This window comes from Sarcophilus harrisii, chromosome 1, assembly GCF_902635505.1.
Source record: "Sarcophilus harrisii chromosome 1, mSarHar1.11, whole genome shotgun sequence".
Taxonomy (NCBI): domain Eukaryota; kingdom Metazoa; phylum Chordata; class Mammalia; order Dasyuromorphia; family Dasyuridae; genus Sarcophilus; species Sarcophilus harrisii.
The window spans coordinates 585935128-585961153 of record NC_045426.1 but is presented as its reverse complement, the minus strand read 5'-3'; the positions used below and the strand labels follow the sequence as shown (position 1 = coordinate 585961153).

Here is a 26026-nt window from a genome sequence, read left to right as displayed (position 1 = left end):
ATGACTGCTCCTGACACAAATGAACAATTCTATCTCCTTAGCTAGAGTAAACATTGCAATCAGCCCAAATGGAACATGCTAGCTTAGATAGAAATAAAAGAGAATAATAAGATAGTCATTATTGTTTTGAGGATTAAGTCTGAGAACGTATGTAAAATGCTTTGCAAATGTTCAAATACTATATGAAAGCTAGCTATTATTGTTATCGTTATTAGCAATGACACCAAAATCCCACTGAATGTAACATGTAAAGGACTGAGAGGAGCTAAAGGTTCTCTAGATTATACTTTTATCCTGGCATTATTCAGCATAAGGAAGGAAGGATGAATTCAGTCCACAGAAATGGAATCTAGTAATTAAATTCAAGTAGGGTAAAACATGGAGTGGATAGAGTCCTCAGCATGAAGTCAGGAAGACTCATCTTCCTGAGTTAAAATCTGGTCTCAGACATCTACCAGCTGTGTAACCGTAGGCAAGACACTTAACCCTGTTTGCCTTAATCCATTGGAGAAGGAAATTGTAAACCATTCCAGTATCTTTGCCAAGAAAACCTCATGGAAAACATTGGCATGTGATGGTCTAGGGAGGTCACAAAATGATGTACACAACAGAATAACTGACAACAACAAAACATAGGTGCTAATTACGTTACTGTAGATAGATAGGAAGAAAGCATTTAGGATTTTGATCCCAGAGGAAAGAAAAAGTTTTTTATACAATGCACACTCCAGGCAAATCTGTTTGCTAGCTGATCCCTAGTCAGGGTACTCTGCTGCTTCAAAGCCTCGACTTACACCTGGGATGCTCCCTTCTCACCTCCACAACTTGGAATAATGAAGATCCTTTGAGAATCAAATCACATGCCATCCTACATGCTACCTTTCCTGCTGCCCCCAGTTTTTCAGGGTTCTGAACCCTTCCCTGAAATCACTTTGTTTTCATTTTGAATATATTTATTTACTTATATATCCTGTACACATACAACCTAGAAATACACACAGTCAATAAAAAGTAAGATTCCTGAGGTCAAGCTCTATGGCATTTTTGTCTTTCTATCCCAAATATTTTGCACTTAATAGGCATTTAATGAATTCCTGTAGAATGAATGAATAAAAGTAAAGAATCTTTACTGGAGGTCTTTCAAGAGAGATTTCAATGAAACTTGAGAGGCAATGAAGGAGATATGTCTGTTCAGGTATACATTTTTGCTATCTCCTTTGTCTCAGAATCTTTGCTTCTTGATTTTGTCCTTATATCCCTAAACTCTTTTTTTCTAACATGATCTTTAGGAATTCTTAGCCCTTTCTTTTAACACCTCTAAACTCAGCTTACCAAGATACAGGGATTCTGGCTTCCTTTAGTGAAACCAGGGTCAAGGAATGTATAGTTTTTGTCTGAAGTCTTTTTGACTTGTTCTGATATATCCCTGTTGTAATCTAAGGAGTAGAAAATTTTCTCTGAGTGGGAGATAGTGATACAAAAAGACACAGAGACAGAGAGAGACACAGAGAAAGAGAGAGAGCAGCATAATAGACCGTGTATTCCTGGTCCTGAAATCAGGAAAATATGGATACAAATCCAACTTAGATATTTACTCGGTATGTGACACTAGGTAAGTCACTTAAACTCTCTATGCCTCAGTTCCCTTATTTGCAAAATGAGGGAATCAGCTTGATAGGTCCCTCCATCTTTAAAGCTATTATTATCTTAGTGTCTTGGCCCTTTTAACCAGGAAATGAATACAAGACCCTTAAAGGAAGAAACCATGTTATATATTTCTTCTGTATTTTCCACAATGCCCAGCATATTGTTAGGGGCATACTAAACCAAACTGAACTGAACTGAAGGAAAATGATTTAAAATTTCATAACTCACCCATAAACTTCCCAATAAAACTGGGAAAGGTTCCAAATCCAAAAGCTCAGACTAATTATATGTAAACTTATTAATTTGTAATCAATATCCCATTGACTAATTCAGATATCTTTGGGCCCTTAGGATCATAAACTGAGGCCTAGAATACCTGGAGCTCAGTAGTCCAACCTCTTCGTTTTACAGATGAAGAAAATGAGGAACAGAAAATGGAAATAATTTTCCCAGTCATATAGCTTTTAAGTGGTAAAAACAACTAATATATCCTAATCTTTTCTCCCAATCTAACAATCTTTTAATTATTACATGCTGTATCTTGGAGTTGCATGCAACTCTCCAAGAGAATTAAAAAAAAACTGGCCTAATAATTGTTATGGATGTTAGAAATAAATAGACAAAATAAAGGGAAATTTCCACAACACTAAGAGAATCAACTACCATCTAGGGAAGGAAAATTGAAGGGTTCATTACTGGTCACAGATACCTGCTTAATGGGTTTTCTCAGCCATGTGTATTAAAGGATAATAGAACAAGTGCCCCATTTTGCTTCTGGTGAGATAATTTAATTACTCCTGAAGAGAAAAGAAATACTTTTCCTAATATGACTATTGTACAACAATTGATGCCCAATCCCATTTTCCAGACATAATTAACAAAAATGCAAAAAAAAATTCTACCATCTTCCTTGTTCAGATGTGTACCCAGGAGGTCTTAGCAATAAGATCAGCTGTTGGACTTAGCTCAGTGCAGCTCAGAATGAGTAAATATAATTAAGGAATACTTTGACTCACCAAAGGCTAAAGCCTGTTAGAAATAGCAACCTGAACTCCTGGGTAAAATAGGAGAAGAAAAAATTAATTACCTTACATCACTTCCCTAAGGATATAAGAAGTGCTATACTAGGTCAAACTTATATTCTACCCAACTCAATATTCTGTCTCTGGCAGAGGTGCTAAAGATAGTTCCAAAGGTGAGCATGGGCATTCTCTTTAATGATATTCTCAAGGGTTAGGGATAGACATACCAAAACTTCCTTGTTCATAGTCCTTATTTCTCCTTTATATTCAACTAAAAGTTTGTCATTCAGGAATTTTACTAAACTTTCATTAATCTATCTTAACTTGTGATGTGTCTGATATTTATAAAATATTTTACATAATCTCTTTAGAGTCTAAAAACAACTTTATGAAATAGGTAATAAATGTATCCTGTGAGTACTGGTATGCTTTGTGCCTTCTATCTCTTGCTGGGCATAAAGTTATGCCTCAAAGAAGGCAGCAAGAGGCCAAGCTGAGAATATTTCTTTTACCTCTATCATCCTTTATCCCCAAGACAATGACTTTCATCTGTCTCAGCACAAGGCAACTGCTACCTCCTGATACCAACTCAATCTCCCAAAAGGGATAAGGAGAATAATCAATGCCAAGAGGACCAAACTCAGCCTTTGACTTGTGCTTGTCTTTGAGTCAGAAGGAAGAGAAAAGTTGTTAGGGGAATCTACTTCTTCCCTCCACCTCAGACATACACAAAGATGTTCATAACCTTGATCTTGCCATCACCAGCAAATAGAGCACTTTATGTTTAAGAATTCTGAAATCTCTTATCTGACCATAATCTATTGGTTTTTCACCTTCTACTATATATAACCTTTAATCCCAAGACCCCTCAATTATCTACTCTTTCCTCTTTTCCCCCACTTTAAACCCCTTTGTGAGCCAATTCAACTACACGTTCTCTATCTTTAATCCCAAACTCTCTTTATTATGTCATTGATTATGTCATGACAAGCCTTAGCCTTGGATCACACCTCATTTACCACCTTTGCTACTACTGTGCTGCCGAATGAAGGTGAAAAAAAATCCTGAAACTATTCTGACTGGGTTCATTACAAGTTTGTTTCACAACTTCAATTGGGTCCTCATTGCTGCTGGGCAATCCAATTATATCTCTCTTGTCAACTCTCTCTCTCTCTAAAAAAGCTTTTCCAAATATTTTCATGTATGTTTTGGCTTCTCATGGCTCCTCCACACTCCCTCAGTTGAGTGATTTTATAGGAAAAAATTAGGCTATTTACCATGAGTTCCCTCTTTTCCCTTTTTCTCCATTCCCTATCACTTAGATGCCTTCTGCCCTACTTCATCATTTATTCCTGTCTCACATGAGATAGGCTTTATTCCTTACCAAGGTTAGACTCTCAACCTGTTTAAGTGAACATATTCCAACCTGCCCTTCTATTATCCCACTCTGTTACTTATTTCTAATCTCTTTCTGTTTAGTGGCTCCTTTTCTCATGTCTCTAAACATGCCCATATATTCCCCCATCCTGAAAAAAACCTCCCTTGTTCTTTCTATCCTTGCTGACTACCATCCTGTATATCTTCTACTCTTTGTAAGTAAACTCAAAAAGGTCATCAATAAGTGCCTTCATTTTTTTTCTTCTCACTCTCTTGTTAACCCCTTACAACCCAACTTCCAACATTATCAAAAACTGCTCTCTCCAAAGTTACCAATGATTTTTAGTTAACAAATTAAAAGGCCTTTCTGTAAGAAATGACCAGCAGGATGATTTCAGAAAGGCCTGGAGAGACTTATATGAACTGATGCTGAGTGAAATGAGCAGGACCAAGAGCTCATTATATACTTCAACAACAATACTATATGATGATCAATTCTGATGGGCGTGGCCCTCTTTAAAAATGAGATGAAACAAATCAGTTCCAATAGTGCAGTAATAAATAGAATCAGCTACACCTAGAGAAAGAACTCTGGGAAATGAATGTGAACCACTACATAGAATCCCCAATCCCTGTTTTTGTCCACCTGCATTTTTGATTTCCTTCACAGGCTAATAGTACACTATTTGAAAGTCTTGTGCAGCAAAACAACTGTATGGACCTGTATTGTATTTAACATATACTTTAACATATTTAACATGTATTGGTCTACCTGTCATCTGGGGGAGGGAATGGGGAAAAGGAAGGGAAAAACTGGAACAAAATGTTTTGCAATTGTCAATTCTGAAAAATTACCCACGCATATATCTTATAAATAAAAAGCTATTATAAAAAATAAATAAATAAATAAAATGAGCCACCAAAAAAAAAAAAAAATTAAAAGGCCTTTTCTCAGTTTTCATTCCTGTATATCTCCTTAAGGCTTTTGATGCTGGCTCCCTCCTCTCCAATAATCTCTTCTCGTTAGGATTCCAGGACAGTATTATCTCCTGGTTCTCCTCCTATCAATCTAACCCATCCTTCACAGATTTCCTTGCTTGTCCAGATCACATCCTCTACCCACAAGTATCCCTCAGTGCTCTAACCTTCACTTTCTCTTCTTTCTCTATAGTACTTCACTTGGCTATCTTATCAACTCCCATAGATTAAAATGTCACTTCTATGCTGATGATTCTCAAATCTACTTATTCTGCCCAATTTCTCTGCTGACCTTGTTGTGCCACAGTTTCCTTTTATTGTTCTGCCTCAGTTTCCCTAAACTGTCCTGCCTCAGTTTCCCTGAACTGTCCTGCCTCAATCCCCTTAGTTGCAAACCTCCCCTCCAGTTCATTAAAAACAGATATAACTCAGAGCTACTTTCTCTAAGGTTATAAATAGTCAATCTGTAAACTCAAGATAATGGGGAGTTCAGACTTCTTGGCTCCTAACTCCTTCTAAATCACCAAGAATTTATGGTCCTATACCCCATTCTGCCATTGTTCTTCTTTATCCCAATTTATCAGAATATCCAGTGCCTTCCCTCACCCTGTCAGAACTGGATTGATAATCTGTTCCCACTCTCAGTACTCTGACTCCGCCCCTGCCTCCATCTACCCCTGTAGCTGAGCCATGTGTATATGTACTTCATGGGAAGCGCACATTAGCTGCTAGATGCTTTGGACATCAGCCCTGGGGGCAACATGCTCCTAGCATAATCTCTCCCTCTCAGAAATCCAAATAAAATATTAAAAACTCTCTAATCTCTATCTTGCCTCAGTTTCTCCAGCATTACAACCTATCGCCTTACATTTTCAACAAACTTTCAGATATTTCAGCCTAAATGTCCAGTTAGCTATCTTTAGCTAAAAACAAAGATTTCAAAAGAGAAAGACTTCAAAGCAGAAGTCATTACTTCCCCCACCAAGAAACAAATAACAACAACAAAAAAAAAAACAAACAAACAAACAAAAAAGCCAACCTTCTACCTCTCCTGTTACTCTACTAGACAAAATCATTGGTCTAGTCCATCAGGCTGGCAACCAAAAAGTTACCCTCAATTTCTCCCTATCTCTCACCCCTTCCCAACATCTAAGCTGTTGCCAAGGCTTATTGATTTTATCTCTGCAACAACTATTAGATACTCCTTCTTGATTAACTACTCTAGTACCCCTGAAATTACCTGTTAATGAGTCTATCTGCCTCAAGTATCTCCCCTTTGCAATGCACCCTCTGTTTAGCTACCAAAGCAAGTTTCATAAAGCACAAATCTGACTAAGCCATCCCTTATTCAAAAATTACAGTTTATTGATTATCATACTCCTATCATCTCAAGTCTCAAAAACAAAATATTCTTTCACATCCAATGCTCTTCGTAAGCTAGTATTCTACTATCTCTCAGTCTTTTTAAACTTACTCCCTAACACTTCCAACCAATATCACTGGCCTTCTGACTATGGACAAGATATTACATCTCTTGGCGCCAGACATTTATGTTCTCCCTCTTAGACTCTGCCAAATAACTTTCCTGGCTATCTTTAAAGATCAACAAAAATCCTTCCTTTTACAGAAAGCCTTTCCCAACATCCCTTAATTCTAGTCCTTCCCCCTGTTGATTGTTTCTTATTTATCCTATATATAACTTGCTTTGTATATATTTGTTCACAAGCTCTCTCCCCCATTGGATTACAAACTCCTTGAGGGCAGGAATTGTCTTTATACATCTTTTTCTATCCCCCATGCTTGGCATAGAATAGGCACTGAATAAATGTTTACTGACGATTGTTATCATTTCCATTTTATATATAAAAAACTATGGAGCAGAATAGGTTAAGTGATTGGCCTGTGCTGACTCACATAGTAATTAACTCTTAGAATGACTAATTCGGCAATAGTAAGCACTGTGTATTTCACTAGTAGGGATGAAATAAATTAACTTTCATTTCAATTCCTCTAGCACTTATTTAACCCCTACTATATACCACACACTGTTCTAGGACTGGGATACAAAAAAGAAACAGGCTCTATTGTCTTAATTCAAGTAATGAATTTCATCTCCCAACTCCTAGAAATTATGTCTCTCTTATACATTAATGTTTTATCAGATGTTTTTTAATCATATCATGCTATTAACTCATTAAAACTTCCTGATTATTTTTTTCAGACAAACTTCTATCTATCTTATATTTTGTACTTGTGATGCTGACTTTTAAAACCAAATCTTATGACTGGGCAAAGTGGTAAAAATTTGTTTACAGCTTCCAACTTTATCACCTGTAAATTTGATAGATACTCACTATGGCTTAGTAGAAGTCATTGACAGAAATGTTAAATAACAAGGGGCTCCACACAGATCCCAGAGGCATTTCATTGGAGATTTCTTGCCAAGTTAACCTCAAATCATGAATAACTTCTCTTTGAGTCCAATCATTCAAACAGTTCTGAATTCACCTAACTGTATTATTATCTACTTCATTTCTCTTTAGCTATTCCTTAAATTTAGGTTAACTGTATCTAGGGCATTTCCCTGATCTATTAGTTTAATAACTGTCAAAAAAGGAAATAATTTGTCTGGCATGATCTATCTTTGAAAATGTCATATTGGTTCTTCATAATTACAACTTCCTTTTCCAGGAAGTCACCAAATCATTTCTTAATATATCCTTTCTAGAATTTTCCCACAAATTGAAGTCGTTTCCCACTCCAGACTCGGTTCTCTTCCCTTTTCTGAAAACTGAGAAATTTATCTTTTTTTCTATCCTATGTTATCTCTTCCATTTTCCATAATTTTTCAAAAATCACTTATAATGGGTTAACAATTGTATCAATTAGTTCTTTCAGGTCATAAGGATCTAATTCATCTGGCCTAGATGACTTGAATTTATGAAGAGCTGCTAGGCTATCTCTTAACTTTGGTATCAATTCTTTTAGTGTGTATGGTCAGTTACAGTAAAAAGATCATCATTCTCCTTGGCATAAAAAAGGACAGAGGACAGACTTGTAATTTGAGTGTTATAGGGAATTCCCAAAAGAAGAAACTCCCTAGTCCAATGCAGATCAGCATCTGCTTTATATAGTCTAGAGAATCGCCTAGAGCACTAAAAGTTAGATGATTTACTCAATCACATGGCTAGTGTGCATCAAGTGATATTCTTACTCTCCATTCACTATACTATTCTTTTTTGTCACAGAGAAAAAAAAATATTATAAGAAACAAGTAACTCTGCCTTCCCTCTAGTCCCAGTTCTGTCTCTTCATAGAATCTCCTAATTTCTATAATAAAACAAACACACAAATAGCAACAAAGCTCCACCATTTTTGTCTATTTGTTTTTGCAAGGCATGGGAGTTTTGCAAGGCAAAATTCGTGCCCAAGATCACACAACTACGAAGTGTCAAATATCTGAGGTTGGATTTGAATTCAAGTTCTTCTTACTCCAGGGTCGAGGCTCTATTCACTGTACCATCTAACTGCCCTTTGAGGATACTTTTAAAGAACTACACTATCCCCTTCCATTCATCTGGTTGCCTGCCTTGGCTTTCCTCTTTTGTATTATTTTAAATTATTATTATTCTCAATTTTTTGATTGTGGACTTTCCCAAAGATCCACAGATATCAAGTAGCATTTAATTCTGGGATTCTGAACCCATTATCTGACTCCAAATTCAGCCCTCTTTTTACTGCATCATACTTTCTCTGTTCTAGCCTATAAGGAATAAGTCAACATCACCAAATATAATTTATTAAGCGCATAAATGTCAAATTTGTTGAAAAATGTAATGAGGAAGAATGAAGTGCTCTTGAGAGGATGATTTAGTCAGCACATTGCCTTCAGAAAATATTCATTCTGGACTATAAATATAGCTACTGGCTAGTGGAAGGAAAATTTCCTTAAGTCATTTCTTCCTATTGAATCACAGTGACCAGACACTCCACTAAAATATTCAGCCTAAGTTTCCTCCCTCTCTGAATTATATCTACTAATGATTTCAATCAATCTCATCATCCTTTAATATGAAGTATGACCATGTCTAACTGAATTGAAATGTTGGAGACTAAGCAAAAATAGTGTACTTTGAAATAGCCATTTCAGAAATAGCCATTTCTGGAAAGCTACCTTATTTTGTCATGGGATTATAAAACCAAAGATTTAGAACTGAAAAGGACCTTGGATGTCATCTAATCTAGCTCTTCATTTTCTTTCTACTTTTTTCTTTTAACTTTTAATGTTTTTTCTCTTTATTTTACAAGTATTTATATTTTTTTTCATTTTACCTACTGTCTCCTTATTGGATAAAAAGAAAAAAAATAAACTTTTATTCCAAATATGTATAATCAAGCAAAGCAAATCCCCATACTGGCGAGGTCCAAACCATATGAGGCAAGAAAGGCCTAAAATGGTTAAATGATTTGATTCCAGTAATACAAATAGTAAATGACAGTGCAAGTCTGTCTTTTCCTCCACTATAATGATTAAATTATGAAGTTCTACAAATAACTTCCTCTTGACAATCAAAACATAAATTCTTTCATACAAAGAAAAAATAGGCAGATAGCATTACCTGTCTGAAGTGGTGTCACTTGAAATGGGGTGCTTCATTCCTGACCCGTTTTTAATTGAGTCCTGCCTCATAAGCCCATGAGGTCGGCTTTTGTCTATTGAAGGGGCAGGCAGGTCCCCTGAAGTGCCCTGGTACTGAGCCTGTTCATGTAGCTTTGCTTTCTTCTCCTGAGGAGCCTCTTCATTCCGCATCCCTCGGAGAGCCTGTTGGTCAGGGTGCTGGGGTGTATTCGAGCCACTATTATAGAACCAAGCTCCTGATTTAGTGAGGATTTCTTGTTGTTTTCGGCACAGGTTACATACCCACATAACCTGTACACATACACACACACAAAAAAAAAAAAAAAAAAAAAAAAGAAGAAAAAAAAAAAAGATGTAGTGTGCTTTAATTTAAATTCAATAATCATTTATTAAGCACTTAATACATGCCCTGAAGGTATAAAGACAAAATCAAAATAATATCTAAGCTTTAAAAGCTTACATTCTACTATATTTACATTTTAGATCTATATAATGAGGTAGGACCTGATCACCTCTAAGATGTCTTCAGTTCTACAGACAACTGGGCAGGGGTTAGAGTTAGAGTCAGGATTAGCTTACATAGCTTTTATGATTTTAAAGATGACAATATGGAGCTACCATAAAGGTAGAACAAAAATATAAAGATATTTCCCTTTAGCTTTCTTTCTTTTTATTAACAATAACAATAAAAAAAACAAAACAAAACAAAAAAAACTTTGCAATTCAAGGAAAGCTTTTAACGATTATGTAATGAAGAATTTTATTTGATCTACCATCTTCATTGCTATTTTGGCTATTGGCTTTATCTCCTCAACTGAGTTATAAGTTTTTTTGAGGTCAGGGAATATAAGTTCGTACTTTTTGTAAATGTCCCACAATCCTTACAATAGTAATAGACATATTATGCTTAATGAATATTTCTTGATGGCTATGTTTGGTATAAAAGAAAAGATGTCAGATTTGGAGTCAGACAACCTTGGTACCCATCCTTGGCCTCCCACTTATTACCCACAGAACCTGCTCCAAGCCATATAACCTTTCTGGGTCTCAGTTTCTTCATTTGCAAAAGAAAAGAGATTGGACTAGACAACCTTAAAGATTCTACCTAACTCTAAATCTAAGATTTTGAAAAGTTGAAAAAGATACTGGCATCATAGATGACAGAAAAGTAGGCTTTTCAAAGATCTTGAGAGGCTAGACTAGTGGAATGAATATAACATGATGAAATTTAATAGGGAGAAATGTAGTCTTCTTGAATTAAAAAATGAACTACATTAGTATAAGATGAAAGAGGTGTGGTTAGAAAGGAATTTACTATTTAAAAACCTGGGTGATTTAGTGGCCCACAAGCTCAACATAAGGGGAGTTTCATGTGTAAGGAACAGAAGGAATAACATCAATGAATAGAAGAGATTAAGGTGTAAGAAGACTGCAAAGTAGAAAGGGGACAGATTACAAAGGGTTTTATAAGTCCACAGGGAATTTTTATATTTTATTCTGGAGCTGTAAGAGAATCCATAGAATTTGTTGAATAGGAAAACCAGTTCCAATAATCTTGGGATGAAGAGAGCCCTCTACACCCAGAGAGAGGACTGTGGGAATTGAATGTGGATCACAACATAGCATTTTCATTCTTTCTGTTATTGTTTGCTTGCATTTTGTTTTCTCAGTTTTTCTCCTTCTAGATCCAATTTTTCTTGTGTGGCAAGATAACTATAAATATATATGTATACTTATATTGGATTTAACATATATTTTAATATACTTAACATACATTAGATTAACTGCTATCTAGGAGAGGGTGTCAGGGAGAAGGAAGGGGAAATTTGGAACACAAGATTTTGCAAGGGTGAATGTTGAAAAATTATCCATGCATGTGTTTTATAAATAAAAAGCTTTAATAAAAAATTTAAAATAAAAAAAAAAGAATTTGTTGAATAGGGAAGTGTGCTTTAGGAAGATCAAAATGAAAGTCTGAGTAGAAGACATACTGAAATGGGGAGAAACCCATGGTAGAAAGACCAACCAGTAGGCCACTGCAATCATTCAAGTATGAAGAGCTAAGGACCTCATCTATGATGGTAGGAGTGTCAGAGCAGAGAGGGGAGTAGATACCAAAAAGAGTGCTATGAAGGTAGAATCAATTAAATTTGGAAACAGATTGGATATAGGGGGTTAAGAGAATGAGGAATAGGTTATGTGCCTGCATGTTCAAAAAGCTGTTGGAGTTCTTGACAGTAGGCCTTTGAATTCATGTCATATGAGGATCAGTAGAATAAAACCAATATTTAATATGGAAAGGGTTTATTTTTCTTTTGAGGGTGAAGAGACAAGACAGTGAGCATCCAAGGACCTGAGAAATTGTCATGCGGAAAAAGGTTTAGATTCGTGTGGACCCAGCAAGAAAGAGGAATGATGGGTAGCAGTTACAAAGAGATAAATTTAGCCTCAATATCATTAGAATTTCTTAACAATTAGTTTTCCAAAAATGGAATGAATGAAATGAATAGGAATGTTCTCCCTATTAGAAGACTTTAATCAAAAGCTTCTGATTTCTGAAATTTTGTAAAAAGTCAACGTTCTAAAATGTAATTTTAGAGTCAAATCAATGTTACTAAACCAATGTTAAACCTTATAATTTCTCTCTCTCTATTTGAATTATATCTTTCTTCCAGGTCCAGCTCAAACCAGTCTCCTTTTTGAAGCCTCCTTAATAAATCTATCCCCAAATTTTCCACACTGCAAAAATCCGAATTCATTTTCATTTCATCCCACATAGCTGGCATTTATTCACATATTGTTTTCTGTTGTTTTGATTTTAAATACTTAAAATATTCAAGGGTATTAATCTTATTCTTTGTGTATTCTATAGTGTCTATCATTGTAGACTTAATAAAAACTTGTTAAATTTAATTTATCTGAATCCATCATGAACTGAAATAAAATACAGTAAAGTATGTAGTACAATTATGCCAGGATCTATTTATTTATGATTTATAGCCTGACTTCTTCCAAAAGGATTTGGGAGAGCAATTATACCAATACATAAGTGGATTTAATTCTTAGAAGAATTATTTCTAGCATACAAATACCAGCTTCCCTAAAGAAAAGAAAATGAATTGTTGTCTTGTGGCTTAATTTTCTTTTTCCAGGGTTAGTTCAAATCAGGACTAAATGAAATCCATATAATCCACCAACGTGTTGACAAAAGCATCATATTTCAGACTCAAACTTCAGCCTTTGTCCACCACCTTGTGCCAAAAGTTGGTATTGCAGGTGTCTCAAACCTAAAAATGCATTAGAGAAAGAATATGACCTAGAACAGTCTGGCTTAGATTGGAAAGGACTGTATAAAAGTCAGTCCAACTATTGCTTTTTGTAAGTGAACAAATAAGACCCAGATACATTCAGTGATTTGCCTGAGATCACAATCTAGTTAAAGAGAAAGTTGTGACTAACCTTGAGTAGTTTTCTTCTAAATAATATTAGCCTAGTGCTCTTTTCTACCTCACATTTCTCTAGATTCAGTTAGACTGCACTTACTTTAAAGTTAGAAAAGCATATTTTTCTGGCTTTTGCCTTTCACTCTTAAACAAATAATTCTAGTTCTCCCATTCAGTACCCATGCTGATTCTTCTTCATAGCATGAAAGTGACCATGAATTCTGCAGAAATCCAAGTTCTGGGCAGGTCCTCTCAATTTCAAAAAATTTCCACTGGCGGGTTGGTCATTTCTATATGTCTGTCAACCCAAGGGCCAACCCAGCTAAGTAGCAGACTGTATGTCTGTCAACTAAGAACTAACCTTGCCAAAATGTTGGCCATCAATTGAACCTAGATTGCAATAATTATTAACTGGTGGAAGAAGCAATTTGCCTTGATGGAAGAAGTATTCACACTGATGAAATCAACAGTAGTCAATATATGTAAATATTACTTGGTCACGGAAAAATTGAATCTCATGAAGTTGACATAAATTTGCATGAAATTACTATATAGCTATTTTGGAATGACACATATCTATTTTAAAGAACATGTATCTATCATGGAATAACAGTCTTTATCCCCAAACAACTGAAGTAAAATGTGCAAACTGGAAGACAGATATTTAAATCAATCACTGTCACTTGCTTTTTTCTTTCTTCTGATAACATCTATTAATTAATACCACATATATTGGGGGAGTAAGGGAGAAGTCCTGTAAAATTTGCCTTCATTTTCTCCTTTACCTTTTTTGTTTTCCACTCTCCTCTCTCAGAAATAACTTAATAATTAATAACTTATTTTGTTATGAGTAAACTTAAAGCCATTAGTTCTGGAGAAAGTAAAATAAAAAATAAATAATATTGTATGTATACTTATAACTTCCTAGATAAAGATAGTGCAATTAGTAATGAACACATTTTGGATTATTCTTCTGCTAATGGTAAGGAATTTGCATGGCTAAAGGTGCTACTTATGATCGTAAAAGAGGATAAAGTTATTTGTCTAGAATTTTTTGAACCATATTTATGATTTAATTAATGTAGGGAATGCCTGATAAGGAAATTTTCTCTCCTAATAAAGATCAGTAACTGTTCTGTAACTTAATCTTTAAAAAGATGTCTGGTGTACTTAAAACTTAAGGGACTTGCCTCCACTAGTAATGAGTATGCATCAGAGATGTAGCTTGAAGCCTAATTCTGAATCTTCCTAAATCTAGGGTTGAATCTCTATGCTTTGCACCATGTTGCCTCTAATATTTCTCATAATGTAACAAAAGTCCAAAATGACTTTATTAGAACCAAAGAGCTACCTTCCTGTCCCATAATATACACTATTAAGATTATGATTTTAAATGGCTTAAGAATAAGTTTGCTTATAGAATTCCATAATCAGGGCCAATTAGATTTGTTTCTTATCATCAACAACCATAAAAAATTTATTATGTACTCATTACATGCAAGACAATGCCAGGCCTTGGGAACATGAAAAGATATAGAAGAATCTATTCCTATTGAAAAAGAGCACTTTTTTTTTTAGTTCCAGAGGAGAAAAAACTGTATACATTAAAGATTAATAATAATACTTATTGCATACAAAGAACACTAAATATGTCTAGAGTGTAAGTGCTACTGGAGTTCAAAAAAGGGAGAAACAGTGAGACTTAGAGATTTAAAAATGTTTAGGAACCTGTAGTCTGAGCATCAGAAAATCCAATCAGCTTTATATACAGAGAAAAGATTTATGGAGCTAGAATATGCACTCTCTGCCAACTAAATAGCTATATAAAGACAATAGTAGGCACAAGTGAAATTACAAAATTTAAAGCAAGACAAATTCATCCTGCCTGATAGGAGAAAAAAATCAAGGTACACATTCTGTTAAATGTAGGACAGTAATATAATTTGCATATGAAATATAATACATGATTAAAATATTAAGACAAAAAGATATAATATATGTCATGTTCTCTTTTCTTTCTCTCTTCTTTCTTCCTTCCTCCTCTTCTTTCTTTCTGTCTTCCCCTTTTTGCTTCCTCCTCTCTCCCTCCTTCTACTTAAATTTCCTTTCTCCTCTCCATCTTCTTTCTTTCTTCCTGCCTGTACTCTTCTCTGTGCCTTTTCTCTCTTCCATTCACCCTATTCCTCTCTTCCCTCCCATCTCATTTTTGTCTCTCCGCCACCTTTCCCTCTATCTCTCTTCTTTCGTCACTTTTCTTGCCCCATATATATTTAGATTTTCTTTCATGGTAGAAACTGCCTCACAAATGCAGTTGCTGATCGTTCGATAACTCAAAAATCTTAGAGAATTGCCTGGGGCATTGAGAAATCGACCAGTAGTCAGTGTAAATTAGAGGCAGGATTTTAAGCCAGGCTTTCCTGATTACAAGGCATTTTCTCCCTCTACCATGCCCTGCTGTTTCTTAAAAGATTCTCACATTTGAATAATTACACTTGATTGAGCTGTCTCCCCAAGGTTGAGAATATCTTCATTTTAAATGAACATAAATAAATATTGGCATACTTAGAGTTGAAAGAGACCTCCAAAAGTATTTTAGTCTAGCCCATAAACTAACAAAAACTTCTACTTCAGTGGATATAATGGAAAGAGCATCAAAGAACCCAAGTTAAAATTCTGACTCTCCTACTTCTGACTACCTCTAAGTTACTCTGTATGGATCATATATGGACCTAATTGTTTATTTGTTCTCTTCCCCATTTGAATGTGAGCTACTTGGAGGTAGGGATTGGTTTTGCCTATCTTTGTATTTCCAGTGCACAACTCACTGTGTGACATATATGCCCTTAACAAATGTTTGTTAACTTGACTACTTTTGTAGAAAGGTTTTCCTTTTGTGTGCTACAATTCCCTAATCTATAAAATAAAAGTTATAACCTAAATGATCTCTAAGGGATCTGTAAACTGCAACAGGTAAACATTTTGCCTTTATTCATAGACCTCTAGTGAGGGGTCGCCATTTACTTTCTGAGGCAGTCTATCACATATTTAGAAAACTTCAATTGTTAAGAAACTTTTCTTCGCATCAAACCTAAATCTTCCTGCCTGAAACTTTTACCCCTGTCCCTCCTGCCCCTTGTCTAAAGACAAAATGTCTAGTCACTCTAAACTAACACTATTTCAAATAATTAAGGATATTTGTCATGTCACATACTCTGTAAAGTCTCCTCTTCTCTAGATTAAACAACCCCAGTTCCTTCAACTGATTCTCACATTGCACGGACTCATGACACTTACAAATCTTATTTTTCCTCTGGGGACACACTCTCCCCTGTCAGTAACCTCTCTAAAATGTGGTACTCAGGCAAACTCAAGATTGGCTCTGACCAAGGCAGAATCCAATTGTGCTCATGGAAGTTTTCCTCTTAATGAAATCCAATAATCCATTAACTTTTTTGACTGCTACTATAAACCACTAATCCCTTTAGATCTTTTTTTTAAAGACAAATACTTGTCTTGTCAAGTCTTCCCCATCTTAGAACTGGGTAAGTGAACCTAAGGATAAGATTTTACCTTTATTCCTAATTTATTCTATCTTTTTATATTCTGTCAAACAAATAATATGGTAACTGAGAATTTTCTAAATATTTTACCAAGATATAAGCAAATCATATCACTCTCTTCTATTGACCTCCAAATTTAGTAGCCCTGGCAAAAATTAAATTGAGATTAGTCTGCCATGACCTGTTGTTGATGAAATCAAGTGAATTCTTTGTAATCAATGCCTTCTTTTCTAGATGATCCATGACTCTCACTTTAAAAATATATTCCAATGTTATCTTAAATCACTTAAATTCAATAGCTAAAGCATTTGCACTTTTTCACTGTTGCATTCTGCTAATTCCACTAATGAAGAGGAAATTGGATCAATAATTAGGTGTTACTTTGCCCAACTTTATGCCAATAAATTTGATAACTTAAATGAAACTGATGAATACCTTGAAAAATATAGGTTGCCCAGATTAACAGAAGAAGAAGTAAATTGGTTATATAATCCCATTTAAAAAAAAGAAATAGAATAAGCTATTAATCAACTCCCTAAGAAAAATCCCCAAGTCCAGATGGATTTACTTGTGAATTCTATCCAACTTTTAAAGAACAATTAACTCCAATGCTATATAAACTATTTGAAAAAAATAGGGAATGAAGGAGTCCTCCCAATTCCTTTTATGACACAGACATGGTACTGATATCTAAACCAGGTAGGACAAAAGCAGAAAAAGAAAATTATAGACCAATCTCCCTAATGAACATTGATGCAAAAATCTTAAATGAAATATTAGCAAAAAGATTACAAAAAATCATCCCCATGATAATACACCATGACCAAGTAGGATTTATACCAGGAATGCAGGGCTGGTTCAATATTAGGAAAACTATTAACATAACTGACTATATCAATAACCAAATTAACAAAAACCATATGATCATTCAATAGATGCAGAAAAAACATTTGGTAAAATCTAACACCCATTCCTATTAAAAACACTAGAGAGTATAGGAATAAATGGACTTTTCCTTAAAATAGTCAGTAGCATCTATTTAAAACCATCAGTAAGCATCATATGTACTGGTGAGAAACTGGAATTGTTCCCAATAAAATCAGGAGTGAAACAGGTTGCTCACTATCACCATTACTATTCAATATTATGTTAGAAATATTAACTTCGGCAGTAAGAGATGAAAAAGAGATTAAAGGAATTAGGATAGATAATGAGGAAACCAAATTATTAATCTTTGCAGATGATATGATGGTATACTTAGAAAACCCCATAGATTCTATTAAAAAGCAAATAATCCACAAGTTTAGCAAAGTTGCAGGATATAAAATAAATCTACATAAATCCTCAGCATTTTTATACATCACAATCCAAGAGATACAAAGAGAAATTTCATTTAAAATAACTGTCAATAGTATAAAATATTTGGGAATCTATCTTCCAAGAGAAAGTCAGGAACTATAAGAGCAAAATTACAAAACACTTTCCACACAAATAAAGTCAGATCTAAACAATTGGGAAAATATTAAGCAATCTTGGATAGATCGAGTGAATATAATAATGACAATATTCCCTAAACTAATCTATTTATTTAGTGCTATACCAGACTTTCAAGAAACTATTTTAATGACCTAGAATAAATAACAACAAAATTCATCCGGAAGAACAAAAGATCAAGAATTTCAAGGGAACTAATGAAAAAAAAAAAAATCAAATGAAGGTGGCCTAGCTTACGTGATCTAAAACTATATTATAAAGCAGGGGTCACCAAAACCATTTGATATTGGCTAAGAAATTGATTAGTTGATCAATGGAATAGGTTAAGTTCAAAGGACAAAATAGTCAATAACTATAGTACTCTAGTGTTTGACAAATCCAAAGATCCCAACCTTTGGAATAAAAATGAATTATTTAACAAAAACTGCTGGGAAAATTGGAAATTAGTATGGCAGAAACTAGGCATTAACCCATATGTAACACCGTACACCAAGATAAGATCAAAATGAGTTCATGATCTAGGCATAAAGAATGGGATTATAACTAAATTAGAAGAACATAGGATAGTTTACCTCTCAGACCTGTGGGGGAAGAAGGAATTTGTAACCAAAGAAGAACTAGAGATCATTATTGATCACAAAATATAAAATTTTGATTACATCAAGTTAAAAAAGCTTTTGTACAAACAAAACTAATGCAGACAAGATTAGAAAGGAAGCAATAAACTAGAAAAACATCTTTCTTAACAATTAAAGGTTCTGATAAAGGCCTCATTTCAAAAATATATAGAGAATTGACTCAAATTTATAAGAAATCACGCCATTGTCCAATTGATAAATGGTCAAAGGACATGAACAGACAATTTTCAGGTGATGAAATTGAAAATATTTCTACCTATAGAAATGGTGTTCCAAATCAATATTGATCAGAAAAATGCAAATTAAGACAACTCTGAGATACCACTACACACCTGTCAGATTGGCTAAAATGACAGGAAAAAATAATGATGAATGTTGGAGGGGATGTGAGGAAACTGGGACAATATTGTTGTTATTGATATATTGTTGGTGGAGTTGTGAACAGATCCAACCATTCTGGAGAGCAATTTGGAACTATACTCAAAAAGCTGTCAAACTGTGCATACTACTGGGCTTACATCCCAAAGAGATATTAAAGAAGGGAAAGGGATCTGTATATTCAAAAATGTTTGTGGTAGCCCTTTTTGTAGTGGCTAGAAACTGGAAATTGAATGGATGCCCATCAATTGGAAAATGCTTGGGTAAATTGTGGTATATGAATGTTATGGAATATTATTGTTCCGTAAGAAATGACCAGCAGGATGAATACAGAGAGGCTTGGAGAATATTACATGAAGTGATGCTAAGTGAAATGAGCAGAACCAGGAGATCATTATATACTTCAATAATACTATATGAAAATCAATTCTGATGGAAGTGACTATCTTCAACAATGAAATGATCCAAATCAGTTCCAATTGATCAGTAATGAACAGAACCAGCTACACCCAGTGAAAGAACACTGGGAAATGACTATGGACCACAACATAGCATTTACACTCTTTCTGTTATTGTTTGCTTACATTTTTGTTTTTCTTCCCAGGTTATTTTTAACTTCTTTCTAAATCCGATTTTTCTTGTGTAGCAAGACAACTGTATAAATATGTATACATAAGTTGTATTTAACATATACTTTAACATGTATGGGACTACCTGCCATCTAAGGGAGGGGGTGAAGGGAAGGAGGGGAAAAGTTAGAACAGAAGTTTTTGCAAGGGACAATGTTGAAAAATTACTTGTGCATATGTTTTGTCAATAAAAAGCTATAATTAAAACATTTTTTTAAAGAGCACCGACAGAGGCATAGCATCTGCTTATTCTTTTGAAACCTGGGTATATCCTTTCAACTCAATTCAATTCATTCTAATATTGAAAAAAAAAACTCTCTTTCTGTTAGCATTAGTTTTATCTCCCCAGTCCTGGATATAGAGTAGTTGCTTCTGTTAGGGACTCTTTATCTGTTAAGGTGTGTCAGAGAATGAGGTCTGAGGAATGATTCTGAATATGAACTAATCTTTCATCCTCAACCCTACTCTTTCTAACTTCACTTTTAGGGACCATCATCCTTCCAGTCACCCAGATTTGTAATCAATTATTGTCCTCAATTCCTCACTTTCCCACATCAGTCCTATTATATAATGTTGTGAAGCTCTATTGACTTTACCTTTACAATATCTGTCATATGTACCCCTTTCTTTCCTCTGACTACCAGAGTAGTCCCTCATCTTCTCATGACTGGAATATTGTAATGGTCTGCTGATTGATCTCTCTGCTTTTTTTTTCCCAACTCCAGTCCATCATCCACTTAGCTGTCCAAGCAAAAGTTCTAAAATATAGATGTGACTACATCATTCCATATTTAATAAACCCCAAAACCCTACCTCCAGCATAAAATTTTTAAATCACTCATTTGGTATTCAAAGTTCTTCATAACCAGCTTCCTCCATTTTCCTACTTTTATAATATTCTACTACCCCTTCTCCACATACATGACACTATCATCCCTGTTGTTCAAAAAGCAAGATACTCCATCTTCCAACTCCACAATTTTTCAATGTTCTGGAATGATCTCATTCCTCCTTTTTACCTTGCTTTCAAGTTCCAGCTAAAATCCCATCTTCTGCAAAAAGCACTTCACAAATCCTCTTAATTCTAGGGACTTCCCTCGGTTGATTTTTTCCCATTTATCTTATACATATCTTGTTTGTACAGAGATATTTGCATGAACCCCTGGATGATAGGCTTTCAGAAAAACTACCTTATTCCATAGCATTTCTTCACAGAGGACATCTGCAGTTCTTTACACCTGAAGATCATTCTGGAGATATATCCTGAATCTTTAGAATCTCATGAGCTCTAAAGCAAGAGGACAGAGATGTATGGCTTCCATTTGCCTATCTTTTCCTTGAAGTCAAAAGCAAAGAGCCTCAGGGAAAAAGAAGGTAGGGCTAATATATGAATTGATTTGTTTTGGGGGAATGATTAAATGAAAATAAATTAAAAGTTTTTGGAAGGTGAAAGAACTGTTGAAAACTTTTGAAACATTTGATAATGACCTAATTGTTGACTCTAAGCTCTAAATTTTAAAGTAGAATGACTAATGTCCTGGGAAATCAAGGATTTGAATTTGTGGTTGTAAATTCATTTTGTTTGACTGAAATTTCTCCTCTAGAGCAATCTGGAATTATGTTCAAAAAGCTATCAAACTGTATATACCCTTTGACCCAGCAGTGTTTCTACTGGGCTTATATCCAAAGAGATCTTAAAGGAGAGAAAGAGACTCACATTTCCAAAAATTTTATGGAAGCCCTTTTTGTATTGGTAAGAAACTGGAAGCTGACTGGATGCCCATCAAGTGGAGAATGACTGAATAATATGACTGTATATGGATATTATAAAATATATGAATGTTATGGAATATTATTATTCTGTAAGAAACAGTCAGTGGGATGATTTCAGAGAGGCCTGGAAAGACTTACATGAACTGATGCTAAGTGAAATGAGCAGAACCAGGAGATCATTATACACTGTAACAACAAGAATATACAATAATCAATTCTGATGGATGGGGCTCTCTTCAACAAAGAGATGATTCAAACCAATTCCAATTGTTCAGTGATGAAGAGAGCCATCTACACCCAAAGAAAGGACGGTGGGAACTGAGTGTGGACCACAATGTAGTATTCTCACTCTTTCTGTAGTTGTTTGCTTGCATTTTGTTTTTTTTTTTTCCCAGTTTTTTTTTTCCTTATTGATCTGATTTTTCTTGAGCAGCAAGACTACTGTATAAATATGTATACATATATTGGATTTAACATATATTTTAACACATTTAACATGTATTGGACTACTTCCCATCTAGGGGAGGAGATGGGAGGAAGGAGGGAATAATTTGGAACAGAAGGCTTTGCAAAGGTCAACGTTGAAAAATTACCGATGCATTTGTTTTGTAAATAAAAAACTTTTAATAGAAAAATAAATAAAAAGAAGTTTCTCCTTTAACTAAATAATGTTGTGGTAAAAAATGTTTCTATTAATTGTAGCATTTAATGCAAAAATTTGTGAATCAGAGAAATTTGAGTTATACTTGGTCTTAGAAATTTTTAACTATGTGATCTTAAGCAAGTTATGTTATCTCTGTTTCAGTTTCCTAATCTGTAAAAAAGAAAAATAATAATGGTACCTTTTCCCCAAGATTGTTGTGAGGATCAAAATGATATAACGATTGTGAAATGCTTGATATAGTGCCTTGTATCTCTATATAATTGTTAACTATTGTTATTGTTTCTTTGATTGCATAATATGATGACTGATTATTGGATCAAGTCATCCAGTATGAAGCAATGATATTTTCTTTAAATAAATATAGTGGCTCTATGCGAAATTATTCTATATTGGGTTTTATATAAAATAATTTAGAAATGTATTAGGCTGAGTTGATGTCATCCATCTAATAATATATATTTCCTGTTTTATATACATATGTTAGAAATGCTATGAGAAATCATATCAGAAATGTTGTTAGATAAATAATTTCTCTTTTAATCTGGATGCTATTAGATTATGAATTAAGTTTTTAAAAGGATATAATAAAATAAATATTTGAACATTTTTAAATAATTAATGGGATATATATTGTTTTGAAATAGATAAAAATTTACTGTTTGGGGTAATATTTGCACAGACCCTTTAACATATCTTTTTCTGTGAGGCCCTTTGAGTCTTTATATTCAGGCAGAGTCATAAGATTTTATTAGCCCCAGTGACCATTTGTCACAAATTCTTAAATACTGTAGTTTGAAAACCTAGAACCAAGAAAGTAAAAATCCCTCTCCTGTTCTGTGTCAAAGGAGGGAGGAGGTGGGTGGAAGAGGAGCTTAATAAGTACACTATAATAAAGGGTGAGATTTTACTTGAAAATGTTTAAAATTGTGAAAATATATAGGTGGTTTAAGGATGTACCTACACTACATTTATATGAGTCAACTATCAGATATTCACTCTATGTCTGAAATCCCTGAATGTAGTTAGTTTTAATTAATGAGTAAATGATTAATGATATGCAATTGTTAGGGAACTATGAGAAAACCAATAATATTTAAGTCTTAAGTCATAAGAATTTAGCTTTTTGAGGTAAACTCCCATGGGAGTATAATTTGATATTGTTTCAAATTTGATTTTAAGTATGTTTTTTTGAAATATTATTAAGCCAATACTCTACTACTTAAAGATAAAATGCTATGTGTCACAATCTGAGAACTGCTATGGGTGGGTGTTTATCACTGGGAAAAGTTGAAGGGATGACTTTGATATGGTCTAAGATAAAATTCTCTTGATTCAGCTTTCCCATTGTACTATTTCTTTTCTAAAAAGGAAATTTCCCCACCTGGAAGGATGACCCTGGTTTTTAATGTCCTTTGCATAATAAGTCCTTTTCTATGTAATTGACTTGTCAAATATGACTCGTGCTTGAAATCAAACAGAGCTAAGAGAGATTTTTCTCTATGATGGTATATGTCAGGTCAGTCTGTGCCTATGAAGGGATAATTCTTGACATCATTATAACTATTCCTTTTTTTTTTTCTCTCCCAGCAAATTTCTATAATCAAGTGAACAGCAGAACCTTTATGAGCATACTACTAAATCTATTAGCAGATTGATACTGGAATATCTCTGAGTTATTATAATAGGATGCAATAATGATAAATTTTACAATTTTAATCTGTATTTAGTCAAATTTCTAGGATATATATGTACATTTATATACATATGATTGGCTTTGATAATCTTTTTAATGAGGAATTCAGGCATATTGTGTTTTTGTGGGGGTTTTGTGTTTTATTAACAAGTTCTCAAAATTGGATCAAAAATTTTACCTGTAAAATTGTGATGATAATTGTAAACAAAGTGAAATTATTTCCCATTTTAAAGTATCTATCTGATAATTTTAAAAGATAAATGGATGTATCTTACAAGTTAGACCCTCATGAATTTTTTTTTGTGTGTGTTTTTTGTTTGTTTGTTTTTCACAAGGCTTTTGGGGTAAAGTGACTTGCCCAGAGTCACACAGCTAAGAAGTGTTACATGTCTGAGGTCAAATTTGAACTCAGGACCTCCAGACTCCAGGATAGGTGCTCTATCTACTGCACCATGTAATTGCTCCATGAATTTATTTTTTAAAGATTCTTATATGAGGTACAGGGTTTAGGTAAAGATTAAAAACAGCAAATGATATATAAAAAACAAATTTTCTCTAAAGCCTCGGGTGAATTATAGATATTAATTTGATTTTTTTCTTATAATTCTGCTGTTATCAGGATTAAGCTTCATAGGGTTTGAAATAATTTTCCCACATGAACTAGTTACTGGAAACCCAAGTTGGGGAGATTTTCCTAATTGTACTGTCTTGAGACTGAAAAATTTCAGAAGAATTACCTAGGAATTTCTTCAAGTGATTTGGAAACAGAGAAGCAATACCCCCTTTAGAACTTACCTAAGAATAAAGCCTATTCCAAAATGTTCATGAGAAAATATTTTTAAGAACCAGCATATTTCTAAGAAATAGATACCTGGGTCTCAAGATGAAATGAATAAATGGAGATTGGCAGTAATTTACTAGGATACAGGCAAATTGATGTTTTTGATACTGATAATCATCATTCTTCTGGGTCTGATACTAATTAGCTACATTACTATGGTCAAGTCACTTAATCTTTCTGAGTTTTCCTTTACTCATGTGGTAAAAACCACATGGAGCTAATCTTATTAACAACAGAACTATAAGAAGATCAGATTAGGAATCTATAAATCACCTGAGACTTCAGAGAATTTATATGCTACTTGCTATTTTTTCTTTGCCTAAAGACTATATTTTCTCTTGAAACTATGCTAAAAATTAAGAGATATAATGATAAAAATGAATTGGTTCTTGCTTTCAAATGTACAATATTAACTGAGCTGAATTATATAGAGAACTTTTTTCTTCTTTACATGCTAAGCAATAAATCAGAACATGACATCTAAACAAACCTAAAACTCATATCTTTTACATCCTCTGTTTTAGTAGCTTTTTGTTTCAAAGTTGGATTCTTAATCCAAAAACCAATGGACTAAATGAATCAGAGGAGTCAATCAATCTGAAAATTTTATCTATTTGATGATTATAAGAAGTATGCTTTTTTACTATCATTTGGTGCATATGATCATCTAAAAATTAAGGGACAATTGGAATCTGTCTAAAGAGTAAAAGCCAGTTCTTAAAAATAATAACTATTTCATCTTAAACTCCTGGACTGGGACTTTTCTGCAGTTATCAGATCATCCCACTAGGGGGTGATATGTGCCTGTCTTATACTAGAAATTAATTTTAGTTCATGAATAAATGGATGTATTTCACATTAGTCCTAAATTTGAACGCAAATTCAGACTTTCCCTAAAAATAAAGTGCAAATTCAGTGTAAAAAAATCCCTAAATATAATTAACAAAGTATAATATATGGCAGTTTGTCAAAGCGTCATAACCTTGTATTATATAGTGTTGAGCCAAGATTATATTTATTAATTAGAATAATCTTCCCCAAAAAAACCTCCTAACTCAAGTCTAAAAGAAGAGTAGATTTTTCAAAACTGAGCTCATATATTGTCATGTGCCATTCAAGCTTTCATGTCATTTTATGTTATATCTTATGTATCATGTAGAAACTATTGCAGACTGTGTGGCTGTAAAGAATAAATTAAGGAATACTGTAAAGTATATATTTTATACCCCCAAGAACAAAATTAAGTTCAA

The 26026-nt window shown here is 33.9% G+C and overlaps 1 protein-coding gene across 21 annotated transcripts in view; it reads right to left on the bottom strand.

Annotated features, from left to right (window-relative positions):
- The window catches only part of RIMS2 (regulating synaptic membrane exocytosis 2), a 775594-nt gene that overhangs the window by 525173 nt on the left and 224395 nt on the right, over nt 1-26026 (bottom strand). For all 21 annotated transcript variants that reach the window (XM_031947102.1, XM_031947076.1, XM_031947077.1 and 18 more), the window contains one exon: nt 9644-9954. In XM_031947102.1, the coding sequence (XP_031802962.1) occupies nt 9644-9954 (311 nt within the window). The remainder of the gene's footprint in view (nt 1-9643; nt 9955-26026) is intronic.